The sequence below is a fragment of the Pogona vitticeps genome, chromosome 5, assembly GCF_051106095.1.
Source record: "Pogona vitticeps strain Pit_001003342236 chromosome 5, PviZW2.1, whole genome shotgun sequence".
Taxonomy (NCBI): domain Eukaryota; kingdom Metazoa; phylum Chordata; class Lepidosauria; order Squamata; family Agamidae; genus Pogona; species Pogona vitticeps.
The window spans coordinates 25,449,473-25,471,941 of record NC_135787.1 but is presented as its reverse complement, the minus strand read 5'-3'; the positions used below and the strand labels follow the sequence as shown (position 1 = coordinate 25,471,941).

General features: G+C 40.3%; 1 protein-coding gene across 3 annotated transcripts in view; it reads right to left on the bottom strand.

Annotated features, from left to right (window-relative positions):
- The window catches only part of EGF (epidermal growth factor), a 56,904-nt gene that overhangs the window by 3,722 nt on the left and 30,713 nt on the right, over window positions 1-22,469 (bottom strand). For all 3 annotated transcript variants that reach the window (XM_020808853.3, XM_078376576.1, XM_078376577.1), the window contains exons 11-20: window positions 19,498-19,646; window positions 18,073-18,177; window positions 16,674-16,897; window positions 13,339-13,506; window positions 11,784-11,939; window positions 11,057-11,173; window positions 10,127-10,252; window positions 7,123-7,264; window positions 4,351-4,515; window positions 576-684 (exon numbers count right to left, since the gene is read on the bottom strand). In XM_020808853.3, the coding sequence (XP_020664512.3) occupies window positions 576-684; window positions 4,351-4,515; window positions 7,123-7,264; window positions 10,127-10,252; window positions 11,057-11,173; window positions 11,784-11,939; window positions 13,339-13,506; window positions 16,674-16,897; window positions 18,073-18,177; window positions 19,498-19,646 (1,461 nt within the window). The remainder of the gene's footprint in view (window positions 1-575; window positions 685-4,350; window positions 4,516-7,122; window positions 7,265-10,126; window positions 10,253-11,056; window positions 11,174-11,783; window positions 11,940-13,338; window positions 13,507-16,673; window positions 16,898-18,072; window positions 18,178-19,497; window positions 19,647-22,469) is intronic.

The following is a 22,469-nucleotide window of genomic DNA, read 5'->3' as shown; positions in this document are numbered from 1 at the left end:
CATTTCTCTTTTGCTTTCTGACATTCTTCAGCTACCAAGTGAATTTAAAGCTGTTTCTGATTTCAAAAATAAAAGCATTTCATCACTTCCAAGCCAAACATCTCTGGGTAGCCCACAGAACACTTGAACTGGGATCCTGCACCTAATTAAGTATGCGTAGCCCTCCCCACCACTAGGGCCCATAAGAGGAGAGAAGGAAACATGCCAAACTGGTTTCAGGACAGCAGTCTTGGTCTCTAAAAAATGAAGCACATTTCCATCTCTGCTGTGAGAATCAGTCATGTCATCACATCGGTATTCCTTAATTTAGAACACATCTCTCCAACTGTTGCATGTGGAGCTAACAATAACACTGTCTCCTGGCTGCAATGCATTCAGGCAGCTGTGAACTTTAGAGGATAACATAACAATGAGGTAAGAGGAAACTGGGGGTCCACAGCAAAGTACTCAATGAGCCCCATGGTTATTTAATATATTTAAGATGTGAATTATTTGATGGATAATCTCAAGTGGATCCCTAATGCTCTTTCATCCTTCCCTCCTTCTCTCACTATTCCATGCTAATATAGAATTACCGGTGACTTGCGTGCTGGGAGCTGTGTGTTGTCACTGTCAACACTAACGCTGGCGGTGGTGCTGCTTGCTTCTGCACAAAGTTCCTTCTTGTAAAACTTCGGTTGTCTACTGTAAAAGAAAAAATCCAAAGAAACAAAATGCCCTGAGTGAAAAGAAATGGTGATCGTTCAACAGAGTCATTCTAGCACTAATGTGTTTAGGCAACTTTCAACACTGTTGAGAATCAGTGCAGTATAACACCAGCCTGTAATTTACAAGAAGGACATTTCTGGTCCATGGGCCTAATTCAACCCATGAGATGTCCAGATCTGAAGGATCTAGGGGAACGCTGCCCCTTCCTTTCCCAACAGCCTCCTCCGCTGGAGATTCTGTACTTCACTCTCCATCCCAATGCAGAACGGAGCAAAGGAGAGAAAGTCCAATTTAATTCATTGTGGAAGCTGTTGTCTTTATGGGTCAAGGGCAGAGTGGTCAAAGCTGCATGCAAACCCAAGCATGGGCTACACAACTAACTCTGCAGCTGATGCTTTGGTTACAGGGTCAGCTTCACCAGCTCTGCATTCTAAATGAGGAGGGGAAAGCATGCAGGGTTCTGCATGCAGTGTTGCTCCCCTTTCCCCACAAGGAAAGGCAAGGAGAAAGTAATGTGGGTTTCTGTTTGCTGCTGCCTTCACCCGGGAAGTCTATGACATCAAGGGGTATATCTATATCCATGATCTCAAGGGCTGGTGTGTGTGTGGAAAGATAGATCCAGTCTGGCATTTAAAGTGTGGAATTTAAGTGTGGAAACTATTTTAAAGAATGCAGAGAGCTATAAACTTTGGTTGGATAATGTGAAAGCTTCTCTACCAGTCTTTTTGTGGAGTTGTGGGGCAAAAAGAAAGGTATTAGGTACTTAGAAAATCTTTCTGTGTTCTGGATGTTCTCTCCCTCCCCTTTGGTCTCTCCTTCAGAGTGCAACGGTGCTAACTCCAACTGTGTTGGAGTTAGCACAGTTAAATATATTTTCTGTTGACTACACAATGCAAAGCTAATCGTGCATAAGGTTGGCCCTTTTCCCATTGGCCTTTGGTGCTTTTTGTTCAGAAGGCAGGGTCTAGTGTTTTCTTGTAGTGATTCCACAGGGCTTGCTTGCTTGCTTGCTTCTATCCCCTGTGATCACTTATCAGAAAAACTACAAAGGCAGCTGTCTGAAGAACAGAGGCAGGTGATGCTGAAGGTGATGTCTTCAGCTGTGTGCAGCCCACCAGTACAACAGGAACATCCCCCTCAATTGAGCACCTCTTGCCTCTCTGCCAAACAGTTTTTAAAACAATTTTTAAAAGGGGCTTATCAAATTTAGTGCTCTACCAGATAAGTGTTGCAGTTTCACAAGTTGTTATATCAGTTCAGCATTATGTCACTTGTCAAATATTTTTTTAAAGATAGAGAGGAAGTGGTTGTTAATTAATATTAATTAATATTTATATTGGTGACAAAGGAGAGTGGGTTAGAATTGTAGTAATCTGAGGAATAGTGTGTGGACTATTGCTCTGAAAACTGTTAGGGATAATGAAACATTCTATGTAAACAACAACAACATAGCAAACTTCAAATCAACCCAGGACAACCTAGTTGCACCATCAGCTTGGCTTATTAAAATTTACTGAAATGTTATTACACCATTAGGACTATCCTGAAAGAGATTGCAGGATAGTTGCTGTATGAGATTTGAGTGAATAGGTTTTCCCCCAACCTACGGGAATACTTTGTTTTTGTTGTTGCTGCTTAACAGAGATCTGGAAATGCATGTAACAATATAAACCAAGGATGTAGGGCAGAATGCCTCCCAAAGGGCCCTGATCCACATGTTCTTTATTCAGCAACAGAGTGGGCTTGGGGATTTCCACACATTCCTATTGTATGTCTACATTGATCTAGCCACAGTACATTAGCAAAACGTCTAATTCAAATGCTGTGCTGCCCTACATACTAACAGCAAACTGATTCTCAGAATGTGGATCCTTACCAAAACGGTACTATCCACATATCAAAGACAGTTACATGCTGAAATACCCCTCCCAAAAAATATTTGGTCCTGACCAGCTTCAGTGGACACTGAATCCTCACTGGCATTTGGAGGCAAGCAGATGGAAACTGGGATAGCAAGGGAAACAGACTGCGTTATCCCACGAGACAATATGGTTGCCTGGCTGTAACTTGCCACATATCGCAACATTTTGCAGGTTTCAGTTTTAAATGTTCTAAAGAAATAATCATAAGTGGGAGAAGACAAAAGCCATTGTGCACAGAAATCTTTTAAAAATCTCATCAGAGTAGCCTACAGTCCCATATTAATGGACAATGTGAGTTTATCTTTTATGGATGAAGGGAAGGACTTTTACTGACCTGCTCACAGAACTTAATCAATATGTCTTAAAATACAGCAGAGTAGGAGCAAAAATGAAATAAGAATCCCAATCCAAATATTGGTTTCTGGGCGTCCGTTAGAGGGGGATTTAGATCAGTGGTTTCATTTTGATCTAGTTAGGCTACTAATAGCTGTAGTACAAACCCAGCCAAGCATGTAATTGAAAACTTGCTTTCAAGATAAACATTTATATTGATCAAAACCATTTGGTAAAGGTGGAAAGTAAATCAGGGCAAAACAATGACTCTATTTTTGTTTTTAAGTGGGAACAGGTTGGAGAAAGGGTGGCTAAGAAAGGGTGCATGAATCAAGATGCCCTACTGATAGGAGTTGATAGCATTTCAGTACTGCTAAAACGACAGTTTTACTGCAGGTTCACTAAACAACTTAGCAGTCCCTATCCCATATCCTTCAGCCATATATATCACTCTGTTTCCTTTTTTTAAAAAAAAGAACTACAATCTGTTCCCAGTGCAGCATTCTGAAACCTGACCACAGAATTTAGAAAGCCTGAGAGCAGCATTTCTGCTCACGCCATTAGAACCAAGCAATGGGCATGTCATTCTGAACTTCCTCCTTTCTTGTAGAACACCAGATTCCAACACATGTCTTTGTTTTTAAAAAAAATTAAAAAACCTTTTTGGAGTAAAACTCCCAGAAACGTGCAGACATGGACATGCTGATTGGGAGATTCTGGAGCTGTTGTATAAAGAAATAATTTTTGCAAGTGTTATTCCAAATATCTTTTCCCACATACTTCAGGCATTTCCTAAGAACACTGTTCCAGCACGTGGTATAAAAAGTCTCTCTCTCTCTCTCTCTCTCTCTCTCTCTCTCTCTCTCTCTCTCTGTGTGTGTGTGTGTGTGTGTGTGTGTGTGTGTGTGTTTTAAATGGAAGGAAGTCTATCAAAGTAAGTTTGGCATTGCAGGCATTTATGTGGTTAAAAGCCTCTTGAATTACCATCTTGCTGAGTAGTCCTGAAGCCATGGCATGCTCAAAAGAAATTCAAATTGCTCAGGTAGCGCATACAGCACCCAACAGAACTAAAAGGAAGCCCCATGACCATGACCACCACCACCACAATCTGCACCGCAAATATGGGAACATAATGGCACTGGAGAGCCATGGGTGTATGGCATATTAGAAGAATAAGAGGGCGAGTGGGAAATTATGTACATTTAATTCTGTGGAATATTTTGTACTTAAAATTATTCATTCATTCATTTGATTTTTATACTGCCCATCTGGCTAACCAGGCCACTCTGGGCAGTATAAAAATCAATTACAAAACATAAAACAATAAAATAAAGAGCGATCACAAGCAGAATTGAAAAGCTAAATAATGCTCTTACGATTGCTCTACCTGTAGCAGTAGATGGCACCAATCCCGAGGAGAACCACCATAGACAACACAGTCAGGCAGACAGCAGTGGCAATGTTCTGCATCTTCACCTGCATTGCATGTTGCTGCTCCCACCACTCCAGGTCACTGAACTGACAGCGCTCCCCCAGGTAGCCTTTCACACAACTGTCCAATGAGCAAATCCACGGTCACCGACAAGAAGACAACCAATAATTACCATTGTTAACTGATTTCACAAGAAGTTTCTTCTGTGAAAACGTGACATTTAAATCACCTAAGTCCATTACAATCTACTGGATGTTACTGTTGCATCTAGTGTGTCGTGGCATGGGGAAGCCACATTAGCCACTCTGTCACACATTGAGGGCCAAAACCTGCCCTCTACCTGCTGCTACAGCCACTGTTGCTAAAGTATGGTTGTGCAGCAGCACATTTGCAGTGGAAGAAGGTACCAGAGCACAGCATCTCACAGAATTCTGTCGTGCTTTGTAAGAGAGCATTTTTGAAGTTGTGTCACCCACTGCACTGGTCACAATTTTGGTGGGATAGGTCCCACAGCATCCTCCTACCACAGTTCACTTATGTCTGGCTTCAGTAGTCATTACTGTACCCACCCAACCAAGCTGTTCCACAAACACTCTGGATAGGGTGAGGTGGGGTTTGAAGACACTTCTGTGGGGAGGAGGAAATGGAAACGTCTCTTTCTTCCAGTCCAATTGCAGAGGCTGAAATATGGACCTCATCCATTTAATTGTGGGGGCTTCACAAATTTTATTCAGAATGACAACCATCGTCTTAAGAATTAACTCTATTTTGCACCACTAGACAAGAAGCATGGGTGTGAGGATTAAACGCCATTTCTATCTTTTGATCCTTGATGGTGACACAATAAAATGTAAGTCATACTAATTATTTTGAATCTGGAGCTCTCTTTTCCCCCTCAAAATAAGGTGTAAATCAGTCAGGTACAATGCAGAGAAGTGAGGCAAGAGTTATTTCCTCCTAGTTTCATGGATGGAATTGATAATAAATGGTGAAATACCGCCATCTACAGTGGAATTATAAAAGACGTTATCAGAAGTATTTTTATGTAACACAATCCTACAATTCTGAAGTAAAAGAAAAATCAGGTGTGTGTGTGTGTTTTGAAGTTGTTGCTATGTGCTATCAAATCAGTTTGTGCTGTTATGTGCTATCAGCCCTCATAGGGCTTTTAAGTTATGTGAGATATTTTAAGGAGTGGTTTGGGACTTCCATAGCCAAACAGAAATTTAAACCTACGTCTTCTGAGTTCTAGATCATCACTCTCTCCACTATACACACCCTTCTCTCTCCCTCTTTCTCTCCATATACATATATTTCAGCAAACTTTCTGAAAGCTATTTTGTTGTATACCTCCATACATTATTATATCCTATATGTGTGACTCAAGCCAGATTTTCAGAGGCATAGAATATAAGAATGAATGAACCTATGCATCAAAAAGCTTTGTAGAAGGTTTACTGAAAAAGACATATAACAAAAGAAAATTACCTAGAATGTCTCCTTAATTTAAACCAGTGGTTCTTAACCTTGGGTTACTCAGGTGTTTTTGGACTGCAACTCCCAGAAGCCTTCACCACCAGCTGTGCTGGCTAGGGTTTCTGGGAGTTGCAGTTCAAAAACATCTGAGTAACCCAAGGTTAAGAACCACTGATTTAAACAACTAAATGCATGTGTGTACAACAAATACTGTACTGTAGATGAGTATTGCATGTCCTGTGTATGGTATTTAAAACATGCATACCTGCACAAATGTCCAGCGTGGTGCAGTGGACAGAGTGATGGATCAGGACTCCAGAGGCTTAGGTTTGAATCCCTGCTTAGCCATGGAAACTCACCAGGAATATGGAATATATAAAATCATCCTTAAATATCTCACTAACCTTGAAAGCCCTGTTAGGGTTGCCATAAGTTGGTTCCACCTTGATGGCACATAGAAACAACATATTTGTGTAGCCATCTAAAGAAAAGGTGTGGCAATGTGTAGGCAATGAGTAGGCTGACACACAGAAGCCCAGTCTCTCCTGCCCTTCATCTCCACTTGTTCCGCCATTTGGCCTTCCAGCACTGAGCAAGGAAGTCTAAGAAGTATTTCTGACTGCACACAAAATCCCTGTCAGCCTTTCCTAGTCAAAGAAGGAGAGTTGTGGGTAGATCCAGCACATGCAGGGATTTTGGAGACTGGGCTAACACATTGTATACCTACATTGGGCTGGCCTGCCATTAAAGAGAGTCAGATCTTCTTACTGTGTGCGTGCAGACAAGGTTGGAACTCTACCAATTGCACTTTATGAATCTTCTCTCTGTTCCCTTCTGGCTGGAGAACAAAACTGTATATGACATACAGCATTCCTAGGCTTCCTAAACTAGCTAACTGTCTCATGTGTGATGGAAGACGCTCTCCTGTTGCCAGTGGACAGAATTCAACTTCCACTACCATTCCATTCAGTTTCCATGCACTGTGTGGGCAAGAGAGTACTATCTTGTCCTTCACCTCAATCAGCATAATGTCTAGGGACAGCCTGCCCTACACACATCCTCTGAACAGCTGCATAAGACGCAGGTTAAACACTAATGCTCATGCTCTTATTAACAAGCTAAGAAATACTATTTTACCTATGTGCTATTTCATTGTGCTGTAAAGAAAATATGAAGCCTCCCAGTCTTCTGATGCAAGAATGCTTTCTGCAAGAATCATAGAATCATAGAGACACAGTGTTTTGTACTTACTTGCAGGTGAAAGCTTGCAGACTGGAAAAATAAACACATATTCCATCATGGAAACAGTAGGACGGTGGGCAGTCAACAGAACTCTCTCGTTCAGATAATGTGGATTGATCCTTGGTTGCAGTGGTAGGAGAGGTGGCAGATTCTGAAAGATAGAAACACATAATTGTGCAAGATCCACAAGGCGGCTTTCTTAAACTTATTTTTTAAACAGCACAATATTCATGCAGTAAAGCCTGTGACAAAGCAAAAGTCTTATTTTGATGTCACAGAATGCTTATCAATAATCCTGAAGTCAAATTAGGCATGATGGGGAAATGCATAATCTACAATGCTGAAGTTTTGAGTAATTCACTTAAACAATATGCTGCCAATTCAATGTCAACTGCCTCGTGGCACAGTGGTTAAACTGCCGTACTGCAGCCAAAACTGTGCTCATGACCTGGGGTTCAATTCCCAGGCAGCCGGCTCAAGGTTGACTCAGCCTTCTATCCTTCTGAGGTCAGTAAAATGAGTACCCAGCTTGCTGGGGGCGGGGGGGCAATGTGTAGCCTGCATAATTAATTTGTAAACTGCCCAGAGAGTGCTTGAAGCACTATGGGGTGGTATACAAGCAGCACGCTTTGCTTTGCTTTGCTTTTTAACAATGGGAATCAGTGAGTTTGATTAGTAACATGGCTTTAAAAAGTAAATGTTCACTGTCTGAATCTTATGACTATTAAACTAACATAAAATTATTCAATGAGTATTATGACTGATTCGATACTTGCTTTCATTTATAAACAAGGCAATGATTTCCAATAAATCTCCGCTTGGTTAATCTATTTCACCGCCACCATTCCTTCCATTAGAGATGCCAATCAAAAGGAGAAATAAATATCTACCAACAACTAGAGGCTCTGCATATTGATGAATTCTTGATGTTGCACCTCACCAACCATTGTGCACATGTAAAAAGAGATTATAAGGACTGCCCACCGCTTTTAATGAATTTACAAATTTAACACGGGCGTATTTGAGTCTGCAGGCAAGCCAGGAGACTCTTCAAAGGCAAGGTATTTATTTTATTTATTTATTTTATTTGTATCCCGCTGGCATTCAACACAATTCTTGCTTCTGTTATTACCTTCCACACTAGGCTTCTGATGGTAATCATGGGTTTGCTTAGCACTGTACCTCTGAAGTTTCAATAACATTTCAGGAACAGAGATGGGTATGAACTGCCAATTCAGCAGCTTAGCAGGCACCTACTCAGAGGAGGTACGTCAGGGAAGCTGCCTCCAAGTGGACACCTACCAGAGCAGGTGGGGCTTTGAAGTGCCAAACACCTATTTGGCCAATCAACAAACTGGCATGAACCACCATACCAGCGGTTCATGCCCACCTCTATTCAGGAACTAAAACACTGGCACAGACCTTTGGTCCCACTGAATATTTTAGCCTGAAACTCCCATCAGCTCCAGTCAACAAGGCCAGAGATAATAAACTGTAGGAGTTGTGGTAGAGATACAGCTGTGAGGAGGTTCATAGAAGGTAATTAGAGGGCTAACAAATGAAAGTCCTGTTCTTTACCAATTCCTAGAGCTGAAAATCAACAATATTCTGTGTGCTGTCGCAGAATGCCAAGCCCTAACGATGCTATTTGGCTGTTCCCTGCCACATTAGCTGCTGAATGTTTTATTTGCATCTTAGTGTGTTTTAATTTTGTATAGTATGCCAATAAAGGTATCTGTCTATCTGTCCATCTCCTGTTGATGGACAGATAGGGATACAATAGTCTCGTAGTGTGTTCTCAAAGGTATATGATGTAGACAATTTGCTGAAGACTATGGGTCTGGCTCGGTGTAGCGGATAGCCCAGACATCACCTTTCCATCACTGAGGAACCTTGATGGGAGAGCCAAAAGACAGACCAGAAGGCAGGGGCCAGAGGAGTTGGGAAGAAGGAGAAAGAGGGCTGGAAAGAAGGTTAGAGAGCTGGAGGCTTGGGAATTTGGACCAGGAGGGTCAAGGATAGATAGGGAGAATTAAAAGAGTGATAAGAGTGATTTGAATGTACCAAACCTTGTTTAATATATGTGATTTGCTTCCTGTGATTTATACTGCAGTTTCCAACTGATTATTAACCCCACCCTGTTTAATAAACTGATTGTGTTTGGCAGCATAAGTGTCCAGTACTTATTTGATGTTAAAGAAATAACATCTGGTGGCAGCGTGAGGAGGAGGAAGGAGCGTGAGCCTTTGTGAGGACGAAATAAAACAGGGGCCACAAGGGTTAGCGCCACACTCGTACCATGAATGGAGTCCACCGGAACCAGAAAACTACATGTATGGCACTCTCCACAGTGGACCAAAGGGTGGATATAAACATTTCAATCCAAGAAATACAAATAAATTCCTTACTTTTCCATGGGTTATCGACAGCTAGGGAGGACAGCCATCCACCATCCATCTCTGGATAGACCATGGTTCATGTCACCCCCATTGGGCACAACTGGAAGTAATTGAAAAGTCACTTCTGTTTTCTCAAGAATAGTTTTTGAAACTAAAACAAGGAACAGGTGGGGCAGCCTTGTTTTAGAAGCGAAACACATGCCCTATGGGGTTTCTTTCTAATTTTTTTTTCTGAGTAAGGGAATCATCTGGGGTCAGGAAAAGCACTGTTAGGAGCTGCCTGAAACTGCTGAATGAGTCTAAAGACTCCTCTAGCAAGCAAGCCAATACGATTAGAATAGCTACAGTGCCATTTCAATACTCAGCAGATAAAGCTGTATATTTTATCTGTATTGCTGATTTCCAGGTCTAGGCAAAGAGAAAGAATGTACACTCCCATTGGTTAGCCATCTAATCTTGTTAGTCCATAGTCTATAGTAGTGTATACCAAAGAAAAATGGCTCAGTTTTTGTCCCTCTTCCAGAAGTATGCTGTAGAAGTCCCTACTCATAGTTGTCATCCCAAATGCACAGTTTTTAAAGAATAGCAATAACAACTCGAACTCAGTAGCTCACCAGAACAATGAAGGCCATCTTCAATATATCTCACAAGGCATTCACAAAAGTAGCTGCCTTCAGTATTGATGCACCTTGACAAGCTTCGATTGCATCTGTCCATGCTGAAAGTACATTCATCAACATCTACAAGGCAAACAGTATCAAAATAAAATGAAGGTACTAAGTTGTACAAAAGGGCAAGCACGAAACTGTCATAGCCAGGTAGAATAAAAAGTCGATTAAAAAAAAACCATTTTAACATTAAAGTTCTGTAAAGATACTACTGTATTTGGACTACAGCTTACAGAATCCCCCTACTCGTGGGGGATGCTAGAAGCTGTAATCCAAAATAGGACCTATTCCAAACTAAAGTCAACTATGAATGAACAAAGCCCAAGTTGTCTCTGAAGAAGCCACACACTGTCATAGTAATTGTACATTTCAGGACTATCCTTGCAAGTCCTTTGCTAATTTCGTTCATCAGTTCAAATGGACCCACTAAGCTCTTCACAGCTATTCATGGAACAGTTTTGTCATTATGAAAAGAGGCAAATGCTGCAACAGTTCAGTATACTTAGGCTAAATATTCCTGAGAAATCACTTGCCTCTCTGCATCGTACTGCAAATGTTAACAAGGGGCAAACTTCATTTATTATGGTTGCTACAGTGCTGTGAAACTTCATTCCGTTGAAAACATGTCAAAGCTGAATAAATATTTGGAAGCACCAAAAAGCATTGGGATTATGCTTGGTGGTGGTTCAAATTTGCATTTAGTATGTTTCTAGTTTACTTAATTTTTTGCTTTATCTCCTCATAAACCTATGAAATGAGTACATCTACAGTAAATATATTCTTTATTTGAATACAGTATATGAAAATGTAAATATGAATATTTATGTAATTGAGCTTACTATAATTAACCACATGGGCATGTGAAAGTAAAATTACCATAGCACAAATTGTCTTCCATGGTGAACCCTGTCTGGCATTGACAAGTAGCACCATCTTTGTTTGAAATGCACTGGGCATTGACATCGCATCCCAACCATGTACAAATATCCTGGTCTGTGGCAGAAATAACAAACAAAATGCATCATTTCCATTCTCCAGAATTGCTCAGAAATAATCCATTGGTTTGAAGAAGCTGATTTTAGACTCATTAGGTAAACTAGTTAATTGCTTTGGGCAAACTTTCAAAATGTGATTCTACCGTGTAGGCTGCTGACTAGCATTCAGACCATATTCATATATATGTACTGTACATTGCTCAGTGGCAGCTCTGTGGGTTTTCACAACCAGGTTATTCCTATCTTTGTCTTGGAAGGACTATATCTAGAACTAAATTCTTGCAAAGTTTTTGTCACTGAACTTAAACCTCAACCCACTTTTAATACACCTGGTGCTCCCCAGGTGTTTCAGGCAACAACTTCTCTCAGTATGTGGCAAGGAGGCTAGTGACTCCTGTTTCATGGGTGCAATAAATCCACTCCAGTTTTTAAATCACAACTTTGCTGGAGCTATGTAGAGTGCTGAACCCTGGGTCCCAAATGGGCTTCACATTGACTACTCTCAGTATAAATTGATCAAAACAATCACTCTTAGCAATCTGTCTGGTAACATTTGGCATTGCATAGCCCTGATTTGCTACTATGAAACAGGAAAGGGTAATCTTTACTGGACACCACAATTTCAGCAGTCAGCATCTGTTTCATTTGCAGCTCATCTCCAGTGCTGTGTCCATATGCATTGTTACTCAGAGGGTGTTGGTAGAGGGTTCTGAACTCTGATGTTTTGTTTATTGACAGACCATTCTTCAGCATGAACATATAGCCTGAAAAAATAGGAACAAGAGAGCAAGCTAGGTTGCACCACTTAGCATTTCAAAGCAACAATCCAAGTTTAGTCATGAGTGACTAACTAAGCAAATGTCACAGTCAGAGTTTTGACAAGTGTTGTTGTTGTTGTTGTTGTTGTTGTTGTTGTTGTTGTTGTTGTTGTTGTTGTTGTTGTTGTTGTTGTTGTTGTTGTTGTTCAGAAACACCAGGCACAGTCAAAGTTATAAAAACATTTACTGGCATTATATAACAGATACAAGTTTTGACCAAAAACTGTTAAATGCAGTATGTATGCTGTTCCTAATATTGCCTTTTTTTTTGTAGCTCTGATGGTGTGATTTCTGAGATCTGCAATTGCTTATAGTACTGTATAAAATTTCTTGATATTGTTCCCAAAGCCCCAATGACTATGGGGACCATTGAAGTGTGTTTCTTCCAGAGGTGAGATGTTTCGACTGGCAGGTCTTTGTGCTTTGTTAGTTTTTCCAATTGTTTATTTTCATCTCTGGCATCCCCTGGAATTGCAATGTCCATGATCCAGACATTTCTTCGTTCTATTACTACTATGTCTGGTGTGTCATGTTGAAGGTGTCTGTCCGTTTGGATCTGGAAATCTCACAAAATCTTGACTTCCTCATTCTCTGGCACCTTCTCTACCTGATGTTCCTACGGATTTTTGGAGGCTGGCAAGTTACATATTTTGCATAATGACCAGTGCACTAATTTTGCCACTCTATCATGTTTGTTTGTTTGTTTGTTTGTTTGTTTGTTTGTTTGTTTGTTTGTTTGTTTGTTTGTTTGTTTGTTTGTTTTGGACAATAACTTCCAACATTTTGATTCTGTGGGGTTGGAATCCAACTTATTTGCTTTCCAATTTCAAACAAAAAAGGAAATGGGTAGCTGTCTATCTTTTAGGCAAACTAGTCTAATAATAGTGGTAAGGAACTACATTTCTCACTGTATATACATTTGGTTAAGAGAATCCCATCTAACAGTCATGAAATTAAGAATTTTTAAATATGTTTAATTCAGGGTTTACACAATCTTTGTGCTATTGTTGAATTTAATGTATTGTTACTTAGACTCCACTCCCATTATATAAAACAGATGTTCAGAACATTTAACCATCTAGCTGTTCTGGACTTCAATTCCCAGAAGTCCGAGCCCATGTGGCACCAACTATAGGGAACTGCAGAAGCTGCTTCAAATTCATACGAAAACATGAATTTAATATATACATACAAACAGTCCAAAGGTTCTCCATCTTTTATTTAAACCATTCACCAAAAACTCCTAGCCAATATATATACTGTACATCTTCAGTCAGTCTTCAAAAAGGTTACTGAAATAAATCTCATAAGACAGCGGCTGCAGTGTGCAACCCCTGAAATTTACCTGGTTTTGCTAAAGGATGAACAACAGTCAGTGACGAGGGCCTCAGCATGCTGCCTCCAAGACGTATCCTATTTTGACCTGTCTTCTTGTCCATTCTCAATAATGAAGGCCTACTCCAGTCAGAGAACCACACATGGTCCCCAAACACTGTTATGCCAAATGGATGACCTAAAAAAACACAGATGTTTACTCCTTGTGACCCCAAGAACATGTCTATTGAAGGACATCTCAGTAAGTATACATATAAACATCTGTTCCTAATATATTTATGCTGACATAAATCAAAACACTATCACAGTGTGACAGGAGGACCCATCAATCACTGAGCTCCAGAGGTTGGGAAAGTTGCTGAAGGTACTGGATCACAAAAAAAAAAACAGTAACCTGACTAGACAGGGGATTTTGAGAGCTGCAGTCCCAAAAGGCTCTTTCTTCCAGCTCTGTTTGGGCTTAGCTTGTTTTGGATCTCTGCTTTGTAGCATGCTATGGACAAGTTTATCAGCTAGGCTGACCCTGCCTTAAACAGACTGAAGCAAATGCTGTATCAGGTGGCAGATTCTGGCTGATAGCAGTGGCATCACTCAGAGTATTCTTCCTGAGCCCCACTCCCTGTTACCCTCTTGCAGGTCTGAACTCTGGCTGGCAAACAACCAGCCTATGCTCCCTGAGCTCATCTGCTGCCCTCAGGAATGGCAGAGGATAGTGGCCAGTCACCAAGATCAGCAAAGATTCAGAAGATAATCCAACGTGCTTCTGGACATGGAATGGGAAGAACCATCTTGTTCATTGCCTTGGTCAAGACAAATGCCTTGGGCTGGCACCTATGACCAGCATGAATTTGAATAATTGTAGTTTGCTTGCTTGCTTGCTTGTTTGTCTGTCTGCCTGTTTGTTTGCTTGTTTATACCCCTTCTTTCTACTCAGAGATAGCCCTCAAGGCAGCTTTCAAACTTTTGAGAAGAATAAAAACAGGGGGGAAAATCACATTTAGCTAAAAGAGTAAATCATGAAGTCATGATTACCAGCCCCAACATAAAACCAATAAAATTAATCAAATTATTTAAAGCAATTAAATTCAACAAGGATTTTGTTCAAAACAAGAGAGCAGGGCAGAATTATCATATGCCTAGCTAAAAATATGTGTTTTCCTCCTTTCTTAAAATCAGTCAGAATGAAAACAGAGCACACATTGGAATGGACAGCATTCCACAATCTGGAAGCTTCATAGAAGAAGACCCTGTACTGTGTTCATGTTAGGTGGGCCTCTTGTTATTTGCAAGAACATCCTTAACAGGAAAGACACAAGGTGGCAGTAGCGCAGCAATAAGAAGACTTGCTTAAGTAGCACTGCAAAATACTTACATATGAATGGCAGTGCTGAGCCAAATGTGGGAGGATATGTTTAATGCACATTTGCTCCTTTGTAAAATCATGCCCGGCTTTTCCAACATTTTCCACACCCGTATGTTTAAAAAGTGTGGAACTGTTTTCAAGAAGTAGGGATCAGATCATTAAACTTGGAGAACTTTGTTTTGTAGCAACACATTCCAAGGTTGGATAATACCTTTGCTGGATCACTAAGAAGTTACAAATAAGATGAGCTTTCAAGTTCTCCAGACCTCTTCATCAGGCAAAAATGGTATAAAATCTGGATGAAAGCAAATGGTTCAGAAAATTGAGCCAGATGTAATGCCCTTGATTCATAATGCCAGGCTGCCAACAAAGTGAAAGGGAGCTCAGATTTCATATCAAAGAGATGTGACAAAGGTATCAGTTAGGAATTTCTACCTGCTGTGCAAACTAAAGGATGCCCCTCCCCACAGATCTCCCAGTTTTTTAGATGAAGCTACACAGGCCACTTTGCAGGTTTGTGAAGTCTTTCTTTTTATATCCGCAAAATCGAAGAATACCCCTTGGTAAGACATTAGCCAAATTAGCAGTCATGCCTAGTAGAGTAAAGGTGATGGAATCCTCACTGAGGTTCAGTCTCATGAAAAAGCCTCTTCTCATGGCTGTGCTATGAACAGCTGATGACAGCATTTTCAGTAATAAACAGGGGGAAAGGCCGTGTGATTCATTTATGTTAACAGAGCCCAAGGTTGGGTAATAGTTTTACTGGATTACTAAAACTTTACAAATAAAAATTTGAGTTCTCTGGAACTCTCCATTGGGCAAGGATGGTATAAGACCAGGTTAAGATAAATAGTTTGAATAGTTCCCATTAATACTGTTCTTATCTCTGTGGAATGTAAGCTCCTTTTTGTTTGTTAGCAGCCTAGCTTTATGTGCCAACAGCACTGGATATGGCCCAATATTTGAACCATTTGCCTTAAGCCCGTTTTACACCATCGTTGCCTGATGAAGAGTTTTTTAGAACTTGAAAGCTTGTCCTATTTGTAACTTCTTAGTGGCCCAATAAAAGTATAGACCAACAACAGATGTAGTTGCTATAATGGATAGAGATGCGTAATACCAAATATTTGGACTACAAGTCCCATAATTCTCCATTTTGGAAGTTTCACCTGGCAAACAGACACCTAGATGCAGCTCACTTGGGTGAAAGGCCTAAGCTTGGAAGTTCTGTGTCTTCACCAAGCTTAACTCCACCCAAGCTTCCTGTTCATAAAGGAGGCTTCCAGCTAAAGTTAGAGCAGCTTCTTTTCTGAACAGGGAGTTTGTGTGGAACTAGGTTAGATCTTTATCCCAGGTGAGTCGTATTTAAGTTCTGTAGGTGTCTGTCTTTCGGGTGAGACTACTAGAATGGAGAGTTGTGGGATTTGTGGTCCAAAACTTCCGAATGGTACACCCCTAATGATGGATTACATAGTTTTCCGTGGTTTTTTTTTTTTGTACTACATGTCCCAAAATTTTCCCAGCCATGGTTTCCCAAGCTCTGTGCATCCCACAGACAGTAATTGTGCTGACCACAAAACATTGGCTCTCTGAAGCAAAGTGCAAATGTCCCCTTCCACTTGATAGGGTTAACACTTCCCATCTTTCCCATCTCTGTGTCTTGTGGTAGCACCAAATGGATTTCTTAATAAATAAGGACTTCTTGTTCTTAAATGAAGGTAATAGGCAGAGAGGTTTCCATTCACGTAGGCCTTTCAATTTATGATAAGCCACCACATGCCATATTTTTAAAAGAGTAGATTGCATATACTAAAAAATTGTTTGATGTACAGGTTTTGGAAATCAGGATAAGACTGTACTCTTTCTTAAGCTGACATCTTTGTAGATTCAGCAAGGCATTTATTAACTTTTATTAGTCAGCCTTCCACTAACATTTTGAATGTGCATTTATCATCACAATACTGTCAATCCCAGAGTCTCACCTACATCATTCTGTGTGAGGATGCGCCGTTGAGAACCATCAAGATTTGCCATTTCAATCACAGACTTCTTGGCATCACACCAGTATAGCCTGGCAGTGAGGTAATCAATAGTAATTCCACTGGGCCAGAGCAAGTCAGAATGAACTATTGTGAGACGATCAGAGCCTTGCAAGGAAGACCTTTCAATCCGTGGATTCACCCCTAGATCAATCCAAAATAGCTCCCTTTATTGAAGAAAAACAGATAAAGCACCATATAAGTCTTTGTCTGAAAAACCACTTTATCTTGGCAGTGAAAAGAACATATAAAACACTGGTAGACACAATAGGATTTAGCCTGATGGGCAAAATTGCCTTTTGTTGACTAAAAGTCCCAAAAATCAAAGTCAGCATGGCTAGTGCCTTTCTAGGGAATTCGGGAGCGACAATGCAAACAAGAATATTTAGAATTTCTCCAGGGAAGTGACATATAAGCAATATTGGCAGTGTTGAAATCTATCCTTTCTCCTATGACTATAAAACCAAAACAAGTCACCAGACAATGTTAACACTGAAATTTCATGTGGCAATGTCCTAAATAATTAGGCTAGTCTTTCATGGGATGAGTTCAATACATAGCCTTAAAAAATTCTTCATGGTCAAACAAGTAAACCCACATTCAACACTGGTATGTCATTACAAATCCATGTTAACACAGCAGCAATTCTTAAAGTTTTCTTTACCACATGCCCCCTTTAAATATCTTTTGTTGCCACAGATCACCAAGAATTAACTCAAGATTTAAAACTCTTAAAGTGCATCAATTATTTATTTAAAGCTTCTCATGACAGGTCTCATCGACAAATATTCCTTCTTATAACAGCAAGTTTTACACAAACAAGGAAAGGAAATTAAGATTTTGTTCTACATTTCCTTTTCTTTCTTGCTTGCTTGCTTGCTTTCTTATTTCTTTCTTTCCATTTTAACTGCAACCGATCATAACATTTCTTTAAGACTTTGCAGACCCTGGTTAAGAACCTAGGTAATACAGTTTCCAAGGACTAGAAACATTAATATATTATTTACAACCAATAATCTATTTTGGGGTATGCTGTTATTTTTTAAATATTGCAACATGTATGAAACATGACCGTGTGGGTGTTTGTTTTCAATTATATTATCTGCTTTGAGCAGCTAAAGGAAGACAAATACCAACACTAAGACAGAGATAGAGAAGGACCCAAGCCTAAATAACATTTTATTATTCTTTAAAATCTCTTCTCCTGGCTTCTTCAAGCTGGTGCCCTCCATATTAATCAGTTGACCATGTTCATGGGGTGCTGGGATTTGGAGGGTACCAGGCTGGGGAAGCCAGTGATGTACCATCAACTCTCCGTTTCAAAGCATATTTGACATCTTACTCCGTGAATGGGTGAACAGCAATTCCTTGCGGGTGAGACAAATCCTCCTGGATCACAATTTCCCTCTCCATTCCATTGAGGTTGCTGCTTTCAACGTGGGCCTTCCTACAATGTGTACACAAAAGGAGGTGGATTTCTTAGCAAAGCCATTTTACTCCATGTATCGAAATACAGGATTCCTGTTTTGGGGTTAATTTTGGGGTTAACTTTTGGGTTAATTCACTTTCCTTGCTCTGATTCTGATTCTTTGTTTTATTTCTTCCCAACTCTTACTGAAATTTGATCTTCTTCTCAATACCTTTCTAACATGAGTTATTAATATGCCTAAGTATGAGATCTTCTATTCAACTGTTATTTTGTACACACTGACCTGAAGCTAGTCCTGCTGGATTCAGGGAGGCTTACTTCTAAGTAAACATTTCTAAGACTGCACATTGTTAAATAAGCCACTGTCTAACTATCACAACTATCATACGGGGATAATAATACTTCCTTATCTGAATACATAGTTATAAAGTTACCTGCATTGAAGGCCATTGTGACCTTTCAAGTCATGACATAAATACATGGAATTATTGCTATTTACAAAGAATACAGTTTGCCATTACATTGCTTCAGAGCAAACTCAATTAATGGTTTTTTTAAAAAACCATTTTGCTACTAGAGCTCAAAAAGTTTTCCCTTTCTTTGAAGCTTCCCAGAACTGGGAACCTGCAAAGAATTCAGAGAACAGAGGGAAATAATAGGATGGACAGATCACGTGGTGTGTTTTAACTTCCAGCACTGTTTTCCTTCCCTCAAAAAAGAATAGACTGGCTGTTCAAGAAAGGCACCGCCTTACATGAATAGTTCTATCTAGCATAAGGTAAAGGTAAAGGTTCCCCTTGACAATTTTTGTCCAGTCGTGTCCGACTCTAGGGGGCGGTGCTCATCCCCGTTTCCAAGCCATAGAGCCAGTGTTTTGTCCGAAGACAATCTTCTGTGGTCACATGGCCAGTGTGACTTAGACACAGAACACTGTTACCTTCCCACCGAGGTGGTCCCTATTGATCTCCTTGCATTTGCATGCTTTCGAACCGCTAGGTTGGCGGGAGCTGGGACAAGCAACGGGAGCTCACTCCATCGCGTGGATTCGATCTTACGACTGATGGTCTTCTGACCCTGCAGCACAGGCTTCTGCGGTTTAGCCCACAGCACCACCATGTCCCTTTCTATATAGCATAATATTCAGCAAAATATCCAAACCTTTGGCACTCGGTAGTGGCGTTTTCCGATACTAAATTCTTCTGCTTTGCTTTACAGATACACAAGCAGGTTGGCATTTCAGAGTGATATTCCCATCACTCACATTTTGCCAGTCTCTGCTTTCCCATCATGTTTCATGCTGGCATTAGATAACCCATATGATCTGTGAGAAAAGCATACCCAGGATCAGTCCAATACAATTTGCGGTTAATCCAGTCCACAGCGAGCCCTTCAGGTCTCTGGGTTGCTTCGCGGATAACTTTTTCTCGATCTGTGCCATCCAGATTAGTTCTCTCTATCCACTTCGTAGCTCTGTGGGCAAAATAAATCTGTAATGAGAAAACAGAAGGTTTATAGCTGATGATTGTACTTCTAATTTGCAGGTAGGATTTCCTTATCTCGTGGCTTTACCTTGTGAAATGAGATCTCTTTTCAAAGGGAAAAGTAATGGGGTTATTTACAAAATCATACCCATGATTATGGATCAAATAAGCAAGCACTTATCCTTCAACCAGAATGACTTCTACAGCCTGAGCAAGCTTAGCCTGTAAACCCAAGATGCCCTATATAGCAGCTCCTCAAGATCCTGTGTTTCCTTTTCAGCCAGGCAGCCTATAATACAAAACATGAGCCATGAAGCATGTCCTGTTATAGCACTAGATCTCATTTTGATTTTCGGATATGATCAATGATATGATCAATGAGACAGATAAGACAGAAAAACAGTGTCTCTAAAAGCAATGATGGCCCCCAGAGCATGACTGTTATTGTTCACAAGGCTTGATTGCAGCATGTTTTTTTTTCTTTTTCCAATAAGAGAAGGAATCCTAAGACAGTTTCTAAGGAAAGCCAGAGATGACTCAGCGCATGTTGTTGCCTGAGGCAGAGCGTTGAGTTATCCCCTCTGTCATTTATCTAACTCAATATTTATTGTACCCAAAGCCAGCCAGGCTATGCTACGACATGAGGAAGAAAATCCCACAAATGCCCCTCCCTTTCCCTAACAGTAATAAATACAACAATAACTAAACATAAGTAACTAAAGTTACTAAGCCTTTCCTGCCATTTCACAACACCCCAGGTCTGCCACCTGAGGCAGCCATCTCACTCCCCCGGGAGTAGACATAACACTGAGGCTCTTAATGTGCATGTCTGGTCATTTGCACATAGGAAAACAGTGCACACAGGAAAATATACCACCCTCTGTGTAAGAGTAAAATTGCCAACTCAATCATATGTCCCTTGGCTCACCTTCACTGGCTCCTTGTCAGTTTCTGTGATCAATTCAAGGTGTTGGTTACAACCTGTAAAGCCCTTAACCTTTTAGGACCTCAATCTCTCTCTCAAAGATCAGCTACCCATTTCAACCGCTCCTCTCAATTCATGTTGCTACAAATGGCCACACTGAGGGAAGCCAAGGAATTGGGCCTTCTCGGTGGTGGCCCCCAATCTTTGGAGTGAACTTCTAATTGAGGAATGCCAGGCTTCTTCATTTCTGATATTCACAAAATTAGTGAAGACAGAATTATATAAAGCTTCCTTCAACAACTTATTCCCTCCATGCTATTAATATTAATTTTTAATTTTTTTCTTGTTTTCTTTTTCTTTTTGTATGAATTTTAGACTGAGCTCCATGAACATTGACTGCATTGTTATACTGTATGGGGTCATGTGGGTTCTGAGTTTTAATGTCTAAACCACCCACATTAGTGTTTCTTCAAAAGAGGCAGCATACAAATCAAATAAATGCCCAAATAAATAAATAAATTCCCTATGCCCCATTCCAAGCCCTCTCTCATATATGCAATGAAAAATAGAAATGAAGGAGACTGTTTTAGCTGTATTATTAAATAATTTGCAAGAATGTTTCAAAAGCCACATCCATCAAAATATAATTAGGTACTCAAGTATCTACCAGGCAGCACTGTTCTTTGTAGGGAAAGCACTTCTGCTATAAAGATAAAAACCCTCATTATGCTTATACACATATTGCTATACGTTTTGTTCCACTGTATAGCATGGAATGATGGACTTTAACCCATTAATGTGTGTGTTACACATACATGAATCTTAGAAAAAAAGATAGAAGCATTTGAAACGAGAATATAGAGCAGGATATTAGGTACTTCCTGAATTGAGACAATGACCAACAATGTGGTAATAAAGCAAATGAACAAGTTTGGAAAAATAACTATAAAAGTATGGCACATAAAATGTAGAAAACTAGCATACTTCAGTTACAAAACTGAAAATGAATGTATAAAGTCCTACAGCTGATCATTCTGTATAAAATTAATGGGGAAAATGCATGAAGGATCAAAGTGCATAGGCTGAAATCCTTATGCTTGGTATAGCAAGTTGCTAAAGTAAGTCACAACTAGAGTTGTTGTTGTTTAGTCATTAAGTCATCTCTGACTCTTCATAATTCCATGGACCAGAGCATGCCAGGCCCTCCTGTCTTCCACTGCCTTCCGAAGTTTGGTCAAATTCATGTTGGTAGCTTCAGTGACACTGTCCATCCATCTCATCCTCTGTCGTCCCCTTCTCCTCTTGCCTGCACATTTTCCCAACATCACAGTCTTTTCCAGGGAGTCTTCTCTTCTCATGAGATGGCCAAAGTATTGGAGCCTCAGCTTCAGAATCTGTCCTTCCAGTGAGCACTCAGGGTTGATTTCCTTCAGAATGGATAGGTTTGTTCTCCTTGCAGTCCAGGGGACTCTCAAGAGTCTCCTCCAGCACCACAATTCAAAAGCATCAATTCTTCGGCGATCAGCCTTCTTTATGGTCCAGCTCTCACTTCCATACATCATTAATGGAAAAACCATAGCTTTGACTATGCGGACCTTTGTTGGCAAGGTGATGTCTCTGCTTTTTAAGATGCTGTTGAGGTTTCTCATCGCTTTCCTCCCAAGAAGCAAGTGTCTTTTAATTCTGCGGCTGCTGTCACCATCTGCACTGATCATGGAGTCCAAGAAAGTAAAATCTGTCACTGCCTCCATACCTTTCCCTTCTATTTGCCAGGAGGAGATGGGACCAGTGGCCATGATCTTTTTTTTTTTTTTTTTTTTATGTTGAGCTTCAGACCATTTTTGGTGCTCTCCTCTTTCACCCTCATTAAGAGGTTCCTTAATTCATCCTCACTTTCTGCCATC